Genomic DNA, 19,953 nt, shown 5'->3' on the forward strand with positions numbered 1-19,953 from the left:
TCAAACTCTGCAGGAATCAGATCTTAATGAGGACTTATGGATGTTGCCATATTATAACTACATGCATATGAACTCCTGAAAACAGGAGGGTAAGTGTTCAGGGCAGAATACAGTTAAACAAACACCCTGCCTAGACTTCTTTGATCATTTTGGTTTAGTGGTGGACTTGGCAGTGTTAGGTTAATGGTTGGACTTGATGATCTTAAAGGTCCTTTCCAACCAAAATGATTCTGTGACTCTATGATTTTAAATAGTCATATTATTTAGAGATCAAAAGAATTGCTTTATCTGTAACAGGACAAAACACTTCTTGCTGGTGTGTATTTGCTTACATATTATTTTTAGTATGAAAGAAAGAAGACGTAAAATAAAATTATATGAGACACTCACTTTATCTGCTGTTATCTCTGGAAGAGACTCCTCAATACCAAGTTCTCGTCGTCTTTCTGCCCTAACTTCTGCATAACTAGAAGAACAAACCAAATATGACTACTATATTGTTGGATGATTTAAAAAATATACCTCAAAAAACAAACTCCTCAGAGGTACCTTGCTCATAAAGTATCTCAGGAAGTTTTCCAATGATTCTTTAAACTGCTATGATTTCTCTACCTCCAAAAATACCAGCAATGCAGCTCCCACGCCATTAGAATTTCTCTAATATTGATTTTTAAAAAATCACTTACCTTACAACAGTGTGCGTACAGACAATAAACTCTGGCCTGGAATTCCACTGGTGATACGTGATATAGTAATGTGTTTGTAGCCAAATCCATTGTTGTCCCTTCGTAAGGAATCTGTAGTAACATGACTTCCCTTTCCCATATTGCATTACTATAAAAGTGAAGAATAAAGTTTACTGTCTTTCCAGTCTGTAAACATTACAATTACATAATAAATATTATTTCCTAGCTTCATATGGTCCCAAACCATGTCCGAATCCAGTATTATGACAATGACTAGTGATCTAGTGGCAATTACAGAGACTTGGTGGGACACCTCGCATGACTGGAATGTGGTCGTGGATGGCTATGTCCTGTTCAGGAAAGACAGGCCACTAAGGAGAGGTGGTGGAGTTGCTCTTTATGTGAGTGAGCAGCTAGAATGTATTGAGTTCTGTCCAGGGGCGGATCAGGAGCGAGTTGAGAGTTTGTGGGTGCGAATTAAGGGGCAGGCTGGCAGGGGTGATAGTGTTGTGGGTGTCTATTACAGGCCACCGGATCAGGATGAGGAGGGTGATGAGGCCTTCTACAGGCAGCTGAGAGCAGTCTCTCAATTACAGGGCCTGGTTGTCATGGGGGATTTCAACTACCCTGATATTTGCTGGGAGGCCTACTCAGCCAGCCATCCTCAGTCCAGGAGGTTCCTCCAGTGCATTGATGATAACTTTCTGATGCAAATGGTGGATGAGCCAACTAGGAGAGGAGCGCTGCTGGATCTTATACTCACTAACAAGGAGGGTCTGGTTGAAGCGGTGAAGGCTGAGGGCAGCCTTGGTTGTAGTGACCATGAGATGGTAGAGTGGATCTCATGTGGCAAGAACAGAATAGCTAGCAGAATCACAACCCTGGACTTCAGTAGGGCCAACTTTGGCCTTTTCAAGCAATTGCTAGGGGAAATCCCATGGGACAGGGTACTAGAAGGTAAGGGGGCCCAAGATAGTTGGTTAGCATTCAAGGACTGCTTCTTCCGAGCTCAAGATCAGAGCATCCCAGCAGGTAGGAAGTCAAGGAAGGGTACCAGGAGACCTGCATGGTTGAACAGGGAACTGCTGGGCAAACTCAAGTGGAAGAAGAGGGTGTACAGATCATGGAAGGAGGGGCTGGCCACTTGGGAGGAATAGAAGTCTGTTGTCAGAGGATGTAGGGAGGCAACTAGGAAAGCTAAGGCCTCCTTGGAATTAAACCTTGCAAGAGAGGTCAAGGACAACAGAAAGGGCTTCTTCAAATACATTGCAGGTAAAACCAACACTAGAGGCAATGTAGGCCCACTGATGAATGAGGTGGGGGCCCTGGAGACAGAGGATAAAAAGAAGGTGGAGTTACTGAATGCCTTCTTTGCCTCTGTCTATACTGCTGGAGGCTGTCCTGAGGAGCCCCGGACCCCTGAGGCCCCAGAAGAAGTCAGGATAGAGGAGGAATCTGTCTTGGTAGATGAGGGCTGGGTCAGGGACCAATTAAGCAATCTGGACGTCCATAAATCCATGGGCCCTAATGGGATGCATCCGCGGGTGCTGAGGGAGCTGGCGGAAGTCATTGTTAGGCCACCCTCCATCATCTTTGCTAAGTCGTGGGGAACGGGAGAAGTGCCTGAGGACTGGAGGAAAGCAAATGTCACTCCAGTCTTCAAAAAGGGCAAGAAGGAGGACCCAGGTAACTATAGACCGGTCAGCCTCACCTCCATCCCTGGAAAGGTGATGGAACAACTTGTCCTTGGTGCTGTCTCTAGACACATCAAGGATAAGGGGATCATTAGGGGCACTCAACATGGCTTCACCAAGGGAAAGTCATGCTTAACCAACTTGATAGCCTTTTATGAGGACGTAACCCGGTGGATAGATGATGGTAAAGCTGTGGATGTGGTCTATCTTGATTTCAGTAAAGCGTTTGACACGGTCTCCCACAGCATCCTCGCAGCTAAACTGAGGAAGTGTGGTCTGGATGATCGGGTAGTGAGGTGGATTGTGAACTGGCTGAAGGAAAGAAGCCAGAGAGTGGTGGTCAATGGGACAGAGTCCAGTTGGAGGCCTGTGTCTAGCGGAGTCCCTCAAGGGTTGGTACTGGGACCAGTTCTATTCAATATATTCATTTATGACTTGGATGAGGGAATAGAGTGCACTGTCAGCAAGTTCGCTGATGACACAAAACTGGGAGGAGTGGCTGACACACCGGAAGGCTGCGCAGCCATTCAGAGGGACCTGGACAGGCTGGAGAGTTGGGCGGGGAGAAATTTAATGAAATATAACAAGGGCAAGTGTAGAGTCCTGCATCCGGGCAAGAACAACCCCATGTACCAGTACAAGTTGGGGACAGAGCTGTTGGAGACCAGCATAGGGGAAAGGGACCTGGGGGTCCTAGTGGACAGCAGGATGACCATGAGCCAGCAGTGTGCCCTTGTGGCCAAGAAGGCCAATGGCATCCTGGGGCGTATTAGAAGGGGTGTGGTCAGCAGGTCAAGAGAGGTTCTCCTCCCCCTCTGCTCTGCCCTGGTGAGGCCGCATCTGGAATATTGTGTCCTGTTCTGGGCCCCTCAGTTCAAGAAGGACAGGGAACTGCTAGAGAGAGTCCAGCGCAGAGCCACGAAGATGATTAAGGGAGTGGAACATCTCCCTTATGAGGAGAGGCTGAGGCAGCTGGGTCTCTTTAGCTTGGAGAAGAGGAGACTGAGGGGTGACCTCATTAATGTTTATAAATATGTGAAGGCCAAGTGTCATGAGGATGGAGCCAGGCTCTTCTCAGTGACATCCCTTGACAGGACAAGGGGCAATGGGTGCAAGCTGGAACACAGGAGGTTCCGCATAATATGAGGAAAAACTTCTTTACAGTGAGGGCGACCAAACACTGGAACAGGCTGCCCAGAGAGGTTGTGGAGTCTCCTTCTCTGGAGACATTCAAAACCCGCCTGGATGCGTTCCTGTGTGATATGGTCTAGGCAATCCTGCTCCGCAGGGGATTGGACTAGATGATCTTTCGAGGTCCCTTCCAATCCCTAACATTCTGTGATTCTGTGACTAAGAATAGGTTTAAACCTGTAGCTTTCTACCAAAAAAATTTACACTGCATTTTTCATAGAACTGTAGAATTCAAACTTCTGTTTTTGTGGGGTTTTTTTACATATTGTGAAAAATTTAAAAATTTATGTGCAAAAAATTTAAATACAGCTTTATGAAGAAAACCATAACTAAACAGAAAGCTTATTCTATTACATGTTTAAACAATTTTTGCATTTATTAAACATCGCAGAGCCTTTTAAATACTATTCAAAGAACTGGAGAAGTATTAGTCATAGTGCTGTGCACTCCAGTTTACCACAATGAAAACTCTAAATTATAAGATAAAGTTAAATCTATTTTGTAGCTCTGCATCAAAAGAAAAAAGCTGATCAGCAGTGCAATAATGTCAAATGAATGGGAGCAAAGACACTTCACTCAAATATATCACAAAATTTCACTACAACAGTTATACAATTTAACAAACTTTAAACTAACATCTATAAAGCAAACCCGTTCATTGTAGCAACTTAGTCGTACTCACAATGCTCGTGACATTTTGCCAGATTATCTAGATCATCCACATGATAATAATCATAGCCTGATGTTCCCAAAACTTCAAATGGAAGATAACCTATTATTGGAGGTGCCCTAATTAATACAAAAATTAATGTCATTTTATTTTCACACAAAAAAACCCCAAATTATTTCATTATATAAGTTTTCTTGTTTACAGTATGTACTCTGAAAAAAAATTAAACCCAACACAAGCTACGAGTAATTAATGCTGATTAGTTAACTCTAAATATTATAGTCACCACTGCGATTCAGCTACTATTGCTGCTATACGTAGAAGGAATTGCACCTGTGATCCAAGAATAGGAACTTCCATTCTAAGCTATGTCTAGATGTGAACTCTTCATTGGGTTCTTCAACAGTGCACATTTCCTAAAAAGTAAAGAAATAAAAATCTCTCTCAAAACTGCTCTATTCTAAGTCATAAGCTCTTTCGAAGTTCAGACTTACCTAAAGTTAGTAGATAACTCCACAATAGTTATAATGTTATTTTTAGACAGCTTCATTGGTTTTGCTTGTTTAGATGCTTAGTACTGAGGTAGAATCTAATCTCAGCTGTGCCAGGCTGACACTCAAGTTGATTTAAATGGAACAACCCCGGTGTGAGATTAAACTCCAGCTCAGTATCTACAAACACAGTAGTACAAGCAAAAATCAATAGTTCCTGCAGTTATGCTTTTAACTTTTAACAAGCAAAAGAAGAGATTAAACACTCCCACCAGACACTCTGATTACAGTATATGCTTATAATGAGTAAAAAACAACATTAGCAAGATGGTCACATTTTTTTGAGTTTAGGATTAGGATTCTTCCTTTTAGTGAATACAGAGTACTCTAAATCATTTTGGTTTGAGGGCACAGACCCATACTACAAATAACACACTTTTTATGTTTAGAACTCATGAACAGGAAGAGAATGATTGTATCTCCACTATTACAACACATCCTCATGGCATTCTGTACATCATTTTAAATGTATTCCGCTCAGACATATGTGCAATCACTGCATGTCAGTCAATTTCTGTTGTCCCCTTCCAGAGAGGTGAAGATGCCCCACCAAGTACTGTGCCTCATGCTGAGACAAGTAATGGAGCTCAGTACCCCAAGCCAGTCAGTTCTTTTGCAAACTCCTCTTGCACTGCCTTTCAAGAAGAAAGATGGATGATGGAATACATGCATACTTACAAATACAACCCTCAAAGTATTACAATAAAATTAGAGATCAGTAAATCTTTCTTTTTTGGACTCCTGGACACGTTTGTCACACTTGTAGGAGCTTGCAACTCTATTGCCACTGTTGGGAACACATTAGAATCTATTGATGAACAGGTACCACAACAGTTTCTTAAAGACTACTGTATGGAAGCTGCTGCTGCACTGACATAATATTCATGTCAGACGTGGACAGATGAGCACACTGTTGTTCTGCAAACTTCTATAACTAAAATAGTCCTGCAGAAAAATACAGTAGAAGACTAACTGTTGTTCCTACAAAGGGACTACCTTCCTTTTCATTCTTTCAGGTTATAATACAAAGAGTTTAAGTGGCTATTTTGCAGTTTTTTAAAGAGATATTTCTGAGTTTTCTTTCTGTGAAAGAAAAAAAGTGAACATAACTAGGCAATGTTTTCTCCTCACTTTCACCAGTGTAAAATCTAAAGACAATGCCTAGAAAATTAGTTATATGATGGAGGTAATGAACAAAATCACTCTGGGCACAAGTTTGTGACTCTTTGGTGTAACTTCAGTTAGCAAGACTTAATCTCCAAAAACTTGAAACTACCCCTTAAACCCAAAGCTCATCTACTTTCATAAGATTACAGTATTTAATAAAGCACCACTCATAGCAAAGTAAAAGAAATGACAGAGCAAGCGTATATCCTTGAGATATACTTTTGATTTGTTGTTTCTTTTAATCTGATCATTTTGGCACAAGTCAAAACAAAAGTAAAAATAACTTAAATGCAGGCAGTAACATCACAGTAAAAACATCACTGTTAGAGAGGAGGTGGCAGCAGGTTAGTGTCTGATTACTCAATGCATTTATATTAATGATTTACAGATATTCCACTGTAAATACCCCTGGGCAGAAGCTATCTTGTTCAACAAGGCATCTTGTTGAAGTTGTCAACAAGGCATCTAGAAAAGAAAGGACTTTCATTTGTAACAAAAAGTATTCTGGTAGAATCCTTTTGGCTGGATTAATCCTGCCAGTTCTTGATAGGATTCAATCATTTACCAGAAAAAATGCAAGGCAATTTTTTTAAAGAATGTGTAGAGCCAAATCCCTTCACTGGGGAGCAAAACCTGTGGCACATTACAAAAAGGTTAGTGGTGGGGTCATATGCAGAAAATAAAAATGTGAACTTTCAGAGATTTCATGAATATTATGACTTTCTGCAAAAGCACTGTATATCCTTGAGAAATGACATTCTAGGCAAAAAAAAACCCGGAACCATATACCATCTGAAATAAAAAGTGGCACATGAGCAGGCAGTTTCTACGTTAAATAAGGCAATCCAGTATTAAAATACATATCTCATTACTGTCTGTGTCACGCATCTGTTAGTAAAGCTACTGGGATGGTAAAATTCCTGACATAACACTTATTGCTAGAGTCTAGTCAATGCTAGGCTCAATAATAACAGAAGGTATTAAAAGAGTATAAAGAAGCATTGTGAGATTAAAAGTCTTCACTCTAATGTTACTCTTCTTCACAAGAAGATTTCTCAGATGAATAGCACTAGTCGAAACCCTTGAGAGGATCTTAAAACCTCCGCAACATGAAAGCTTCACTAGGCAGTAGGGGCTCAGAAGTTCAGGTAAAAAGGAATGAAACTTTAGCCAGAGTATAATCTGCATGGCTTTCACCCTCAGGAGACTAAGAGCTGAAAGATCATAAATGGATGTTCCTCAGCTTCCAAATGTCCTGTTCCAGAAGCAGGAAACACAAAAGTTTTACCATTGTATATTCTAAACAGTCAGACTTTAAAGATAAAAATATCTTGCAAATATCTTTGCAAAATAATTGCAAATACTGCCAAGTTGGTCTTTTTGCCCAAGTATTTCATGAAGCAAAAATCACACATTTAACATCTCTACCAACTGTAGGCATAACAGAAAGAACATTATTTAGACCCACAGGGGAAGGAAAGTGTCAGATGAAAGACTTTCATGGCTTCAGGAAAAATAAAACAACAAACTCTCCCTGGCATGCAGTCTGGAGAGATCCAATTCCTATTCAGCCCAACAGAGCTGAAGAAGTTTATACGATTTCTCCACAGGCTCCCTACTACGCTTTCAAAGTGCAAAGTATATAGACCATGACTTCAGAGGCTACCACCAACAATCTTCAGCTTAAGATACCAGTGCATTCAACTTTTACAGGCAGAATATTTAAATGTTCAAAGAGTTCTGCATGAGACAGCAGCTTAACCATGTGCCATATACATTTCATGGCATTTCTTTACAACTGAATTGCAAGAACAAATGTTAGATAGTAGACTATGCTGTACCTTGATTAATATATTTGTATAAAACACATAATCTGAATCACAATCACAGACTACGCTGTACTGTATCCTGAGCATTTATTTTGACTGATTTTGGTGAGGAACAGGATTATACTTAGTAAACTACAAATTTCATACACATCCAATTCTAAACTTGGAAATATACCTTTATTGTACATTAGCAGTTAAGCAAAATGTTCTCTTTAAACCACCAACTTACTGAATAACAAACAGTACTGAAACAAAAAGAGAGAGTTCTATTACCTCAAACCCAACTCTCAGTTACTGATAAGTAATGTAAGCTTTCATTAAGCCCTACCAGATTTGCTTCTGTGCCAAACTACAGCAAGACCATCAGCAACATTAAATTCACATCCAAGTTTCAACTAAACCTGTTAATTTCTCCAGTGAAAGTGGAATCTCAGTGTTATCTTTCATTTTGTTTAAGTTAAACTTGCTAAATTATATTCTTATGGACTTCTAAATTTACTTCTTGCATATTACTATTTTATATGACTATCTAGAAATGACATTCACCATAACAACTTTATTTGATGCTTTGCATAACATTTAACCTATTTGTGTGTGAAGAAACAGGCACTTTCAGTTTCGCATCATAAAATTTCTTACAGTTTTCATTAGTAATATTTGAAATGTTGCACGCATTCTCTCTGAAGTTTTCTTGTTCAGAGTAAATTTAATAATTATATAAAAGTGATTTCATTTGTACATACCTTGATAAATTGAGGTGTAGCTAATCTAACTGTGGCTACAAAGCAAACTTTGTCTTCATATGAAGGCCGGTGTGATCGCTGGATAGTTCCTTCAAAACCGTTGTGTGCTGAGTTGGGAACTGAGGGAAGACAGAGAAGAGGACAACACAGATTACAATATAAACATGGAGGAAAATGGCAGTCATACCACAAGACAAATGGCCCAATATTTATCTAATGTGGTTTGTTTATAACTTAAACATGTATTAAGAAAAATGCTACATATAATATACACATATATGCACAGGAATAGTGGTTGTACAGAAGTAATGGGAACACAACCATCAACTAACTTTCTCAAAGAACTAAAATTACAGTTAACAGGATATTATCTGACAAAGCAGTTTTAAGAAACTAGTAACAATTCTAATCCTTCTTGGTAACTACTAAAACTGACTGGAATACACCTTCTTCAAAAATAACTTTATAATTTCTCTTTTGTATCAGCTTTTGCTAACTTTTTCTTTTGAACTCTGAGGTAGGTATTTCTTTTCTAGGCTTCCATCACACTCAAATGACACAAGCTGAAGACATACTGAGTAACAGAACAATCAAAAGCACAGCAATTATGTACATGAAAGAATCAGGACACCCAGTTAAAACCAAACAAATTCCACTTACTGAATCACAGAGGTGGATGGAATTTGAAGTGGGCAAAGGATGGACTACATCTCAAAACAGATTAACCTTATCTTTCATTTCCAGATTATATCCATTTAGTTTATCTTTACTAAGCTCTAATGATGGTGACTCCAAAACACCCTCAGGCTCTCAGTCTAACTGGTTCTAGTTCAACTCTAGATTAGAACTTCTACTGAAGTTTCTTCATGCAATTTAAGCTTACAGCTCCTTGATCTTTCTATCAGAAAGAAAATAGGTACTTTTCTTCCTCTTTATCTTATTCCTCCTCCTTTGTTCTTCAGAGTTTATCTTGCCTTGTAAGTTAGATCTTTAAATTTCTGATTTCTTTCATTGCTCTACTCTGAACTCTTTCCAACTGCTTTACTCACTCCTGACAGTGTCAAAAACTGGATGAGGACATATGGGTGCTAACAAGTGCAGAGGGATTATTTCATGTAGTTTAGACTATATTAAAATATAGTCTAATAAATTAAAAGTCTTTCTAAAGAAAGACTTTTGCATTTTCACAATTTAGTGATTCATCATGGAAATTTGGTCATGTTCAGTTTACATTCCACAGTAACTCCTTTTTCTAAAGGACTGCTATCTAGCTGACTGTAACCTTTCCCCCTGCTCAAATAGTTTGTTATTCCTAAATGTAGTAACTTGCATTTGTTCTTAGTCAATTTGTCTGTTTTTCTTTTTCCCAGAATAATTTGTTTTCTAAATTTGGGGCTGAATTTTTATCCTGTTTTTGGTGTTCTTGCATCACTTCATGACTGAAAACTATGTGCCATTATTCATAACATTAATGAAAAAACTGATCAAATCCAGAAGTAGCCCATTAAAACTCCATTTTGATGGTGAACATTGGTAACCTTTCCAACCAGCTTCTGCAGCTACTCTCCATCAATTTCAATTAACATGTGCTTCCCTTACATGTTCGTGAGAACAGAATATGATAACTGTCAAAAGCATATTTAAAATCCATAATTTATTTGTGATTTGTCCTCTTATCCACACAGTGTGTTACTCTTTGGTAGAGGAAACTGAATTGATTGCTATTTCTACCTGAAAAATCCACAATGGTTGCTATTCAATTCCTTGCTAGCTTCCTGAAGCTCACATACAGTTTAATTATTTGTTCAGGAATATTTACCAATATTGAACTGCAACCAATAAGATCTGCAGTTTCCCCACTCCTCCTCTTTCCAAGACCAGCACCATATTTGGCCTTTTCAGGCCTGTTTCTTGTCTTTCCTATCATATTACATACCTGCATTTGGCACTAAGACTCAACCTCTCCCCATTCTGTGAGAAAAATACTGGTATCACATAAAAAATCCATAGGTTTATTTACAAGATACTGTTTTTGATAATATTTTCTGGGGTGATCTTTATGAAGATCTACTACTGACAACACTGCACAACCCATTTGTCTGGCTGACAAAATAAACATGCCTCTCAAGTAAACAGTCATCAGGGGCTGGCCAAACAGATTAGAGATGTAGTACAGAGGAATAATATTAGTACATAACTAATAAAAATAACTTCAATGGAAGGGAGAAGGAACTCAGTGTGGAAAACTGTAATGGCCCATCCACTCATCTGAGTGGTAACTCTTGTCAGTGAAAGCAGAGAATTGAAATGGGGGGGGGGGGAACCTACATTTTACCTCCCAGCTCACTGCATAATGAGAACTGCAGGTACTCAGTACCACTGATCTTCAAGTTACTTAGCTACTTGCTTAAGTATGGATTATGCTTAACTAAATTCAGGCTATTTATTTTAAGCATTTGCTTAAATTTCTCTTACATTCTTCTAAAAAATGTTTTAGAAGATACTAGTTTTCTTTAATTGAAAGCATTAAGCATAATTACTACATTTTGCATTCATACGCAGACATGTAATACCTGATAGGCAGTTTTTCTTCTTTTTCATTAAAACAATATAGAAGTGACATCACTCTGATTCAAGCTCTTCTTTTAAAAGACTGATTTTAGTTCATCATTAAGTTTTGTGCAATGGTCCCAAGCCTGTTTAGCTGTGAAGCTGCCTAAATATTCCACTCGAACACGGCTGAAATTACTTACCATTATTCAAACACTTGAAATTTCCTATAAATTTTACATATTCGTATGTAGGTTGCTCTTTTGGATCTATTGTTCCTCGCAGCATATGGCAACAGAATTCTAGTTGATTTTTTGCTGAGAAAAGAATAAACAAATTAAAAGGCTACATGCTTGATGAAGCTCACAGGCAACATGAAATGGAAAGCAGGAATAATTAAGCTGCATACTTATTGAGATACTGTAAATGTTGTGATTACAAATGGCTACAGCCTCTGCTTTTAACCAGCATGATATTAACTAACCTAATGAAAAGGAGAACCTCTTTAGAATTTCTGCATGAAGGGCCTGAATGCTAATGACATAGAAAACCCCTGAAAACTAGAGCTATTTTGAAGAAGCAGCTGCCCTAAACTTAAGTTTCTAAAGCATGCATTTCCAAAACCCATTAGTCTGCTATATTTTTATTCTTGCCAACTGCTACAACTGCCTAAATAGAAGCTATATAAACAAGATGAACATTTCTAATACATGGGGAAATCACAGAGTGAAAAGCAATGCACCACTGAAAATTTTACTCTTCCGGGTGGTGGGGAGGAACCACAGAAAAGTGCTTCTGTTCTTCAGGGCTCACCCATATGTTTCTGCTTAAATAACACTGGAAGAAAAGAACTGACCACATATGATACAAAGCAGATTATTTTTAACACAACTACTGTACTGGTTTCGTCTGGGATAAAGCTAATTTTCTTCATAGCAGTTCATATGGTGCCGTGCTCTGGATTTATGACTAAAAGCACTGATAACACAGCGATGTTCTAGCTATTGCTGAACTTACACAGAGTCGGGGCCTTTTCTGTTCCTCACACTGTCCCGCCAGCGAGTAGGCTGGGGGTGCACAAGAACCTGGGAGGGGACACAGCTGGGACAGTTGACCTAAGGGATACCCCATACCATATGACATTGTGCTCAGCAATAAAAGTTGGGGAAAGAAGGAGGGAGGGGGAGAAGAGGGTTTGTCTTCCCGAGTAACCATTACACATGATGCAGCCCTGCTTTCCTGGAGATGGCTAACATCTCCCTGCCGGTAGGAAGTAGCAAATTAATTCCTTATCTCACTTTGCTTGTGCACATGGCTTTTGCTTTACCTGTTACACTGTCTTTACCTCAACCCTCACGTTTTCTCACTTTTACCCTTCTGATTCTGTCCCCAACCCACCAGGTGGAGTGAGCGAGTGGCTGTGTGGGGCTGAGCTGCCTACCAGGCTTAACCTGCAATAACTACTTACATTTTAAGTATTCTGGTGTTAATGAATCACTTTCCAGCAGATGAGAAGACAGTATTTTATAAATTTCTGAATGTTCCCCCTCTGGGATAAAATTAAATACACTCTGATCCGCAAGATCAGACTGAAAGAAAAAGATTAAATAAGCATTAAAATAATGCAAGATGTACAATGTCACAAAGCCTACTATTTTAATGCAAAACAATTCGACAGATCACAAAAACATCACTGACTCAACAAAGCCACCTGCTGGAACACATATGAATATTTTGCAAGGAAAAAATCTCACTTTGATCTGTCTTAATTTTGACACTGCGAACCATTTAATGAAAAAACGCCATGAATGCAGCAGATACACATACACATTAAAGCACAATGGAGCTTGTATTAACCTCCCTGGGATGCAACAATTCCAAGTAAAGGAGCATTTTAATTAGAAATTATAGGGTGTTGTTCTAGGGCACTGTAACCTGTCAGTAGCATCCAGTACATTGAAACAGTATCTTGGAACAACAGACAGTCCCTCCCTACATCATATAGGTTATTATGTTACCATAATTATATCCAACTGCAGTTGATTTTATGAACGAATTTTATAATCAGTTCCACAACTATGTACATAAAACTGGGAACAATAGGGGTGAATGCAATAAAACTGAACAACTGATTATATGCATAAATGCATTTGATTAAGTATTCAGAAAAGAGGGATAATAGAAGGTCCATTTAGAATATATAAATTACTCCTAAAAGCAAAAGACAAACGTGCCTCTGAGAACTTGGTAAATTCTACTTTTTTTTCAAAAGTCACGATTACCTGTATGTTTTTCAAAATTCTCGAGCTGATATCATGCATACCTTAGTGGAATTTGTGTTTTGCAGAATCATTTTTTAAATATGCCACTCCAAGTTTTATAAAATACTCTTATCACAGTAAGACAACTAGCCTGTAACAATAACTTGTCCCTCTCTTCTAAAAAACAACTCATTGTTTCACTCATCAGTTGTTTGCAGTTTTGAGTACTAATTTGCCTCATTTCAGAAAAACATTATTCAAAGGTAACTGTAAAAACTATAATGTTACATTAACCAGTGACCAACGCCACCAAGATCAAAGATGAGTGAATGTGATAAAACCCAAAGTATATACCTAGCTTAAAAAGCAAAGCCATCAGCAATGTATTTCTCATAAGAGTTCCTTGGCAAGAAAGGAGTAAAAAAGTAGTTTAGAAAAATTCCAAGGATATAGGTCTTTAGCAATACTCTCCTGGCTCATGTAGAGACTGTGATAGGTGTGAAGTCTAAAGGGTCTCCTGCAGTCAACTGTGTTATTTCAGTTACGTTGAAGAGAAACTGATGCTAGTCTGGCACTTCATAATTCTGCCTAACAGAGTACCGATTGCATTCTGTATTTCCAAAGGAAATATTTAATACAGGAGACAGACCAGTAGGAAGGAGTTGTGCTGAATAAATAGCAGAAGCATTAGAACAAAGCATACATCTGTCCTATAATGCCAAAAAGGCTAATGATTAATTAGTACTCATACCAGAACATCATCCATAGATAAACTGATATGTTACTGAAAGGAATTTGTACTTACGGGCAAATGTTCAAGTAAGGGAGTTATACTTTCAGACACATATATTATATTTCCATCTGTCATAATTGCTAAAAAAAAACCATCAAGAGCCTGAAATTAAACATAATTGGCAGTTAAATAAAAAGAAACAGAGCATATTAAAAATGTTAAGCTATATTAAACATGGAAAATAATTTAGACCAATTTTAGTTTAGTTTATTACAAAAACGAGAATACCTTTTACTACTAAAACTTCTGGGTCTTGCTTTTACACTACGAGCATTACAATTCCCATACTGTTCTGTTCTTAGATATCTGTCATTTCAGAAGCAAGACTTCAGTCCATATACAGCTTGCCACTGTTTCCCCCATCTCCCACTCTGTCTACTTGTTAATTTTTAATTCCATCATCATTTTAAACATCAGAAAACTAAGAGAAGAACAAGTAAAAGAGGTGGTGAAATAAATGAATTTCAGTATTTAAAATCTCAATATTCCCAATCTCAATAAAAAATTTGTGGCAAGATTGTATTGAGATTTTACTTTATTTTATTCTGACTGCCTTATCTTCTACTTAACTCAAACTTATTTCCACTGAACACGACTATCTTTTAGTTGAACACTACCAAACATAAAAGCATGACAGAACTGTATTTCTAAATAGGAAATTTTAGAGCTCACATCTTTAAAAACATTTGTATATCATATTGTTCTAGCTTTACAGTCACTAGTTGCAGACACATATTTTGTAAGAGGACTTGAGAAACACCAGAAACATCTACAAAAAAATCTGAAAAACCAGAAGCAACTACTTCACTAACCTGTTGGAAAAAATATGCAAATTCACCACTAAGGATTTTTGAAAATTTTTTAAGTACAGAAAATCAGAACTTTTTATGTCTGTGCCTCAAAGAAAAGGTTTAGTGAAAAATTAAATAAAATATGAATGAATGAAAATAAAAAGTGCTTGTTAATTTACTTTTAATGTTTTCATTTAACTGGCATTAGAAATTGTTTCACTAACAAGATACAAATGACTTATCCTCATTTCCTTGGAAATGATAGCTTATACTGAAAGTTTATTTCTAGTAGTAATCCAACTACTCGTGTAATCTTCTTTAGCAAAGTAATGCTCACACACCATTTTTGGAAAGCATAACAAGCAAAGAAATTAAACACTATTGCTCACAAGTTGCATGGATATGTTGAGCTTTTTTTATAATTAAGATTTTAATTTATGCATAACAATTCTTTATTTGACTAGTACCTTCCTCATGTTGATAATTTAAAATATCCACTTTACTTTGACAGGAAATATGTTCATTTGTGGACTTGCTCTGTTATAATCTTTTATGTAATTGAAAATTCAGTTAAAATAAAAGCCGTTTTGCATTACATTGCACACTTACAAATTTTGATTGTTTATCTTCATGAAAATGTATAGATACAATTAAAATATGAAAATAAAGTTATGTCATCAAACTGAAAAATTTCATTATGGAATGACTCCCTATGAGGGAATACTCTACTCCCAGAAAAACAGAAATAATATACCTCTAACATTAACTGTGTGAACTCTTCGTTACTAAGGAATGTCGGTTTCCAGTCCTGTCGAATCTCACTGGCATCTGATTGTGCAGTAATTTCTACAATCAAACATATAAACAACGTAAGGATTCACACTTCCAAAAGCCATTATTTTCCCACTAAGTTACATATACACACTAGGAAACAGCAGAAGGTTCTCCAGTCTCCTCTGTTTTCATTCATTACATATAGATGTTGTTCCTTAAAAAGAAAATAAATGACTTCTCCCCTATGTCATAATGAGATTTGTCTTCTCTTTCCTTTTACCAGTTTGTGCTGAAGTCCTGCCAGACTTCATGGTAATGCTGAAGTTAATGGCAGTAAGTAATGGATTTTGACAACAGAAAAATACTCTTTCCTCTGAGACCATAATAAAATGTTTTATTGAGAGTGTTGTTTTCCAAGATTTAGAAAGCCAAAATTCCTCATCAGTTTAGGTCATTAAAACATCTAATCCTCAAGTATCTTGGACAATCCTGGTCATTCTAACCTTTGCACTAAAAATTGTCACTGTCCTTTCTCTTCTTGCCACCCTTTTCTGTAAAGAAATAAGGTTACGTGAAAAAAAGAGTAGGTTTGCAACAAAGACTGTTAAGAGCTGTATGCAGACTCCACTGCAGAATTACTGTCTGATTTGTACAGAGATGAATTTTGAATGCAGATTCCTGTAGAACTTAAAAGAAATATAGGAATTAACTTCCAATACATAGGTGAGAGAAACAACAGCTGCTAAGCAAAACCAGACCCCAGGTTCTGAAAGCTTGATGCTTCCTTATCAAGTGACAGCTGAAGCAACAAGAACAAGACCACATAGTACTTCAGTTTTATGAGTAACAAGGGCATTACAGAAGTACTGGTTGTAAGAGCAACCTTGAACGAGTAATCATGAATAAAGAACCAAACCATGTCTTTAAGGCTTTTTTGATTTCTAAAGGACAAGTCTGTACAAAGGCCATAAGCTAGTTTCTTAGTTCAGATGGCTCAAAGACAACAGAAAACCTGGAAATGAGTTAAATATGCAAAGGGCTGGAACAGTTCAGAACTTTGTTTCCCAGACTGAAGGGGGAAAACTTTACGAAAGAGCTTTAGACTTAACTAAAACAGTAAACACAGCAGCAAGGTCATGCAAGAAACTGGCAAGAAGTGGAGAGCTGCAAGGAGAGGGGAAAAAATACTGACAAATAGGACAGACCAGAATTTCCAATGACCAGAACTCACAAAAGACATAACTTGATCAGGCTTTTGCTATCTGTTTTGAAATGGTATCACAAAGCAGTAAGAGTGGGCTGGAGAATAAGAATAACGTAAGTATAATCCCAAACCTAACTTTTCAGTCAGAACAAACATATTGAGCACTGAGAGGGAAGTCAAAGGACATGGAAGTGAAAAGCTCTGCCACCAAAGTAGAGGCAAAATTCAAGGAACTAAATGCATGCAGTTCACAGGACACAGATAATCTCCATTTTATAACTGGAAAAGTCCAATTCATTGGCTCATTCTGGCCCATACAACCATCCTACTTCATAATTAAAAAAAAAAAAAGTCAGTCTGGCTTCTACAGTAGAAAGGATTTACACTAAAGAAAAGCTGAAGTTTATGTCTTTAATAAACCATTCTGAATTATCTTACCACAGGTACAGGTCTTCTTTTACATTTCCCGTAATTAGAACAACAAGTATGATATTGGAAAACAGAGCCAAAGTAACATGGAAAAAAACTTGTTTCACTTGGTAACTTTAGAGAAACATTTAAAAAATTATGGCAGGAGTTGCATTCAAAGATAAATGACACTGACGTCACATTCCTAGCTAAATACCAGACAAAGAAGTATAACCAAGCTTGCACACTAAACTTCTCCAGCCTTCAAATCCTGGATCTGAAGCAACTCTGCATCAGCACTGAGTATCCATCCTCAAAAGAAATTGCCAGCTGGGCCAAGATCTGTAGCATTTATCTGTGGGCTGTATGAATATCAGTCTACTAGTTGTAATTACAAGCAGTAAAATTCTTCAGTATTTCATAATTTTCAAAAATTTCTTGGTTACAAATTCAGAGGAAGATGATAGGCAGTATTACCCAAGGAGAAGCTCTCAATAATACAATTTCAGTGTGCTTAGCCTGCTGTTTTTTCCCAATGAGAAACAGAATCCATGCTGGCCGATAACCAGCTCAGACAGTTCATCTGGAGCTGCCGCGAGAGTACCAAGCCTGGCCAATGTGGAAATGGTCCAGGAAGAACCAGAAGCAACGCAGTTAATCAAAACCTGGTGGCTGAACACAGTAGGATTTTCAACAATAAAGCAGCTAATCAGTGCTGAATGATTCATTTATCACTAGGGTCACCCTGCTTTATTGTAACAAACAGATCCAAGCACCTCAGGAGGCAAAACATGCTTCTAACCTTTGCCAACATTTTGTCCAAAACATTTTAATGTAAACCAGTGCAGAGCAATGTTACTAAGCGCTGGCAGCCAGAGCTTTAGAGACCTTAATATGATATGTGCAGTCCCACAGAGATGCACTCTGTCCCACCAGGTGAAGGACAGAAGCACCATGCCCTAAAAGGCACCCATCTGCAGAGCTACTTTTTCCCCCTTTATCCTAAAAAAATAAAAATAATTAAAAAAAAAATCTCAGCACTTTGAAGAAAAAAGTATGACTGGTGCTGCTGGCTCACTGACTTGTGTTCATTCTACATTCTATATTTTATGATACGAATCAATACATGATACAGTGATTTTGAAACGGAACCAATTTTCACAAAGGCCTTAGAACCTACAGAAGTGACTTCTACAGAGAAGGAGCCTTCATACTGCTTTTCTTTTCATTATGAGGCAAACATGTCTCAGAGAATTAAAACAGCATAATCAATATTTAATTGGCAAAAAAACCCCAAACCTATGAATTCTTGCACAAATTATTTCCCCTCCCTTTCCATTTTAGTTGTTATGTTTACCTTTAACAGCACTATTCAGTACACATCTGGTGCCACTTGAAACATAACACTAATGGAAGAGATGTGCTAGGGCATGGAAAAATATTTATCATACCTTAACATACCTTAAATTGACACACATAGTGTTGATAAATACATACCTATCGATCCACTTAATAGCTTTACTTACTTTATTCTATAACCAAGTAGCTGCTTCTTTTGTTCCTACTGCTTTCTAGTTACTTACGCACAGTCAGAAATTACTCAAGGAAATAGGTTAACTAGTGAAAGAGCTCATTTTCTTGAATTTTTAATCTTGTTTTTGGCAGTGTGAACCACAAGGTGCCATATTAAGAACAAGTGTAGGAGCAGGAGTAGGGATTTTTTTATATACAGAAATATCAAACAGCCATAAATAAGTGTATGCTTGGAAGAATTTTTTAGTGACAGAAATAACAATCTGTAATGAACTTCAGTAGAACATATTTGGGTATATCCTGCCATCAGCTGATGCAAACAACCAGAGAAACAAAACATAGCAAGGATGTTGAAAGACATTAATCGTTTTGACATTTCACATGATGGTTTACAAAACAACAAACACACACTCATTGGCTTATACATCAGTGGATATGTCATGAAAATTAGAAAGTTCAGCTAAAACTATTTACAGATTTTTCTGGGGTTTTTTTCCCAACTAAATGGGAAAAAGAAAATGCCCATGCTCCTGGTCTGCGTGCCCACTGCATGCCACCCTCTCTCACCAAACAACTTACCACAACAATGCTTGCTGGAGACCACAATGCCCTACTACCATACCATCTTAGTTAAAGCAGCCAGTTGTGTAGATAGAAGAGGAGGCTCAGAGGTGACCTTATTGCAGTCTACAACTACCTGAAGGGAGGTTGTAGTGAAGTGGGAGTTGGCCTCTTCTCCCGGGCAACTATAGGACAAGAGGACACAGCCTCAAGCTTCGCCAGGGGAGGTTCAGGTTGGACGTTAGGAAGAATTTCTTTTCAGAAAGGGTTATTAGACATTGGAATGGGCTGCCCAGGGAGGTGGTGGAGTCACCATCTCTGGAAGTGTTTAAGAAAAGACTGGACATGGCACTTAGTGCCATGGTCTAGTTGACAGGGTGGTGTAAGGGCAACGGTTGGACTCGATGATCCCAGAGGTCTCTTCCAACCTGGTTGATTCTGTGATTCTGTGATAGGTGACATGAAGAGAGGGACCATTAAGTGCCCTCGGACTAGCTTTTTGAGTGATTTATTCTTGCTTTACATTGAACTTGGAAAGACAAACCAA

General features: G+C 37.9%; 1 protein-coding gene across 11 annotated transcripts in view; it reads right to left on the bottom strand.

Annotated features, from left to right (window-relative positions):
* CLOCK (clock circadian regulator) overlaps positions 1–19,953 on the bottom strand; it is a 68,349-nt gene that overhangs the window by 14,363 nt on the left and 34,033 nt on the right. For all 11 annotated transcript variants that reach the window (XM_068402709.1, XM_068402707.1, XM_068402705.1 and 8 more), the window contains 9 exons: positions 15,681–15,772; positions 14,148–14,237; positions 12,550–12,670; positions 11,285–11,398; positions 8,532–8,650; positions 4,575–4,657; positions 4,254–4,360; positions 687–834; positions 391–466 (listed from right to left, as the gene is read on the bottom strand). In XM_068402709.1, the coding sequence (XP_068258810.1) occupies positions 391–466; positions 687–834; positions 4,254–4,360; positions 4,575–4,657; positions 8,532–8,650; positions 11,285–11,398; positions 12,550–12,670; positions 14,148–14,237; positions 15,681–15,772 (950 nt within the window). The remainder of the gene's footprint in view (positions 1–390; positions 467–686; positions 835–4,253; positions 4,361–4,574; positions 4,658–8,531; positions 8,651–11,284; positions 11,399–12,549; positions 12,671–14,147; positions 14,238–15,680; positions 15,773–19,953) is intronic.

This window comes from Nyctibius grandis, chromosome 6, assembly GCF_013368605.1.
Source record: "Nyctibius grandis isolate bNycGra1 chromosome 6, bNycGra1.pri, whole genome shotgun sequence".
Classification (NCBI taxonomy): domain Eukaryota; kingdom Metazoa; phylum Chordata; class Aves; order Nyctibiiformes; family Nyctibiidae; genus Nyctibius; species Nyctibius grandis.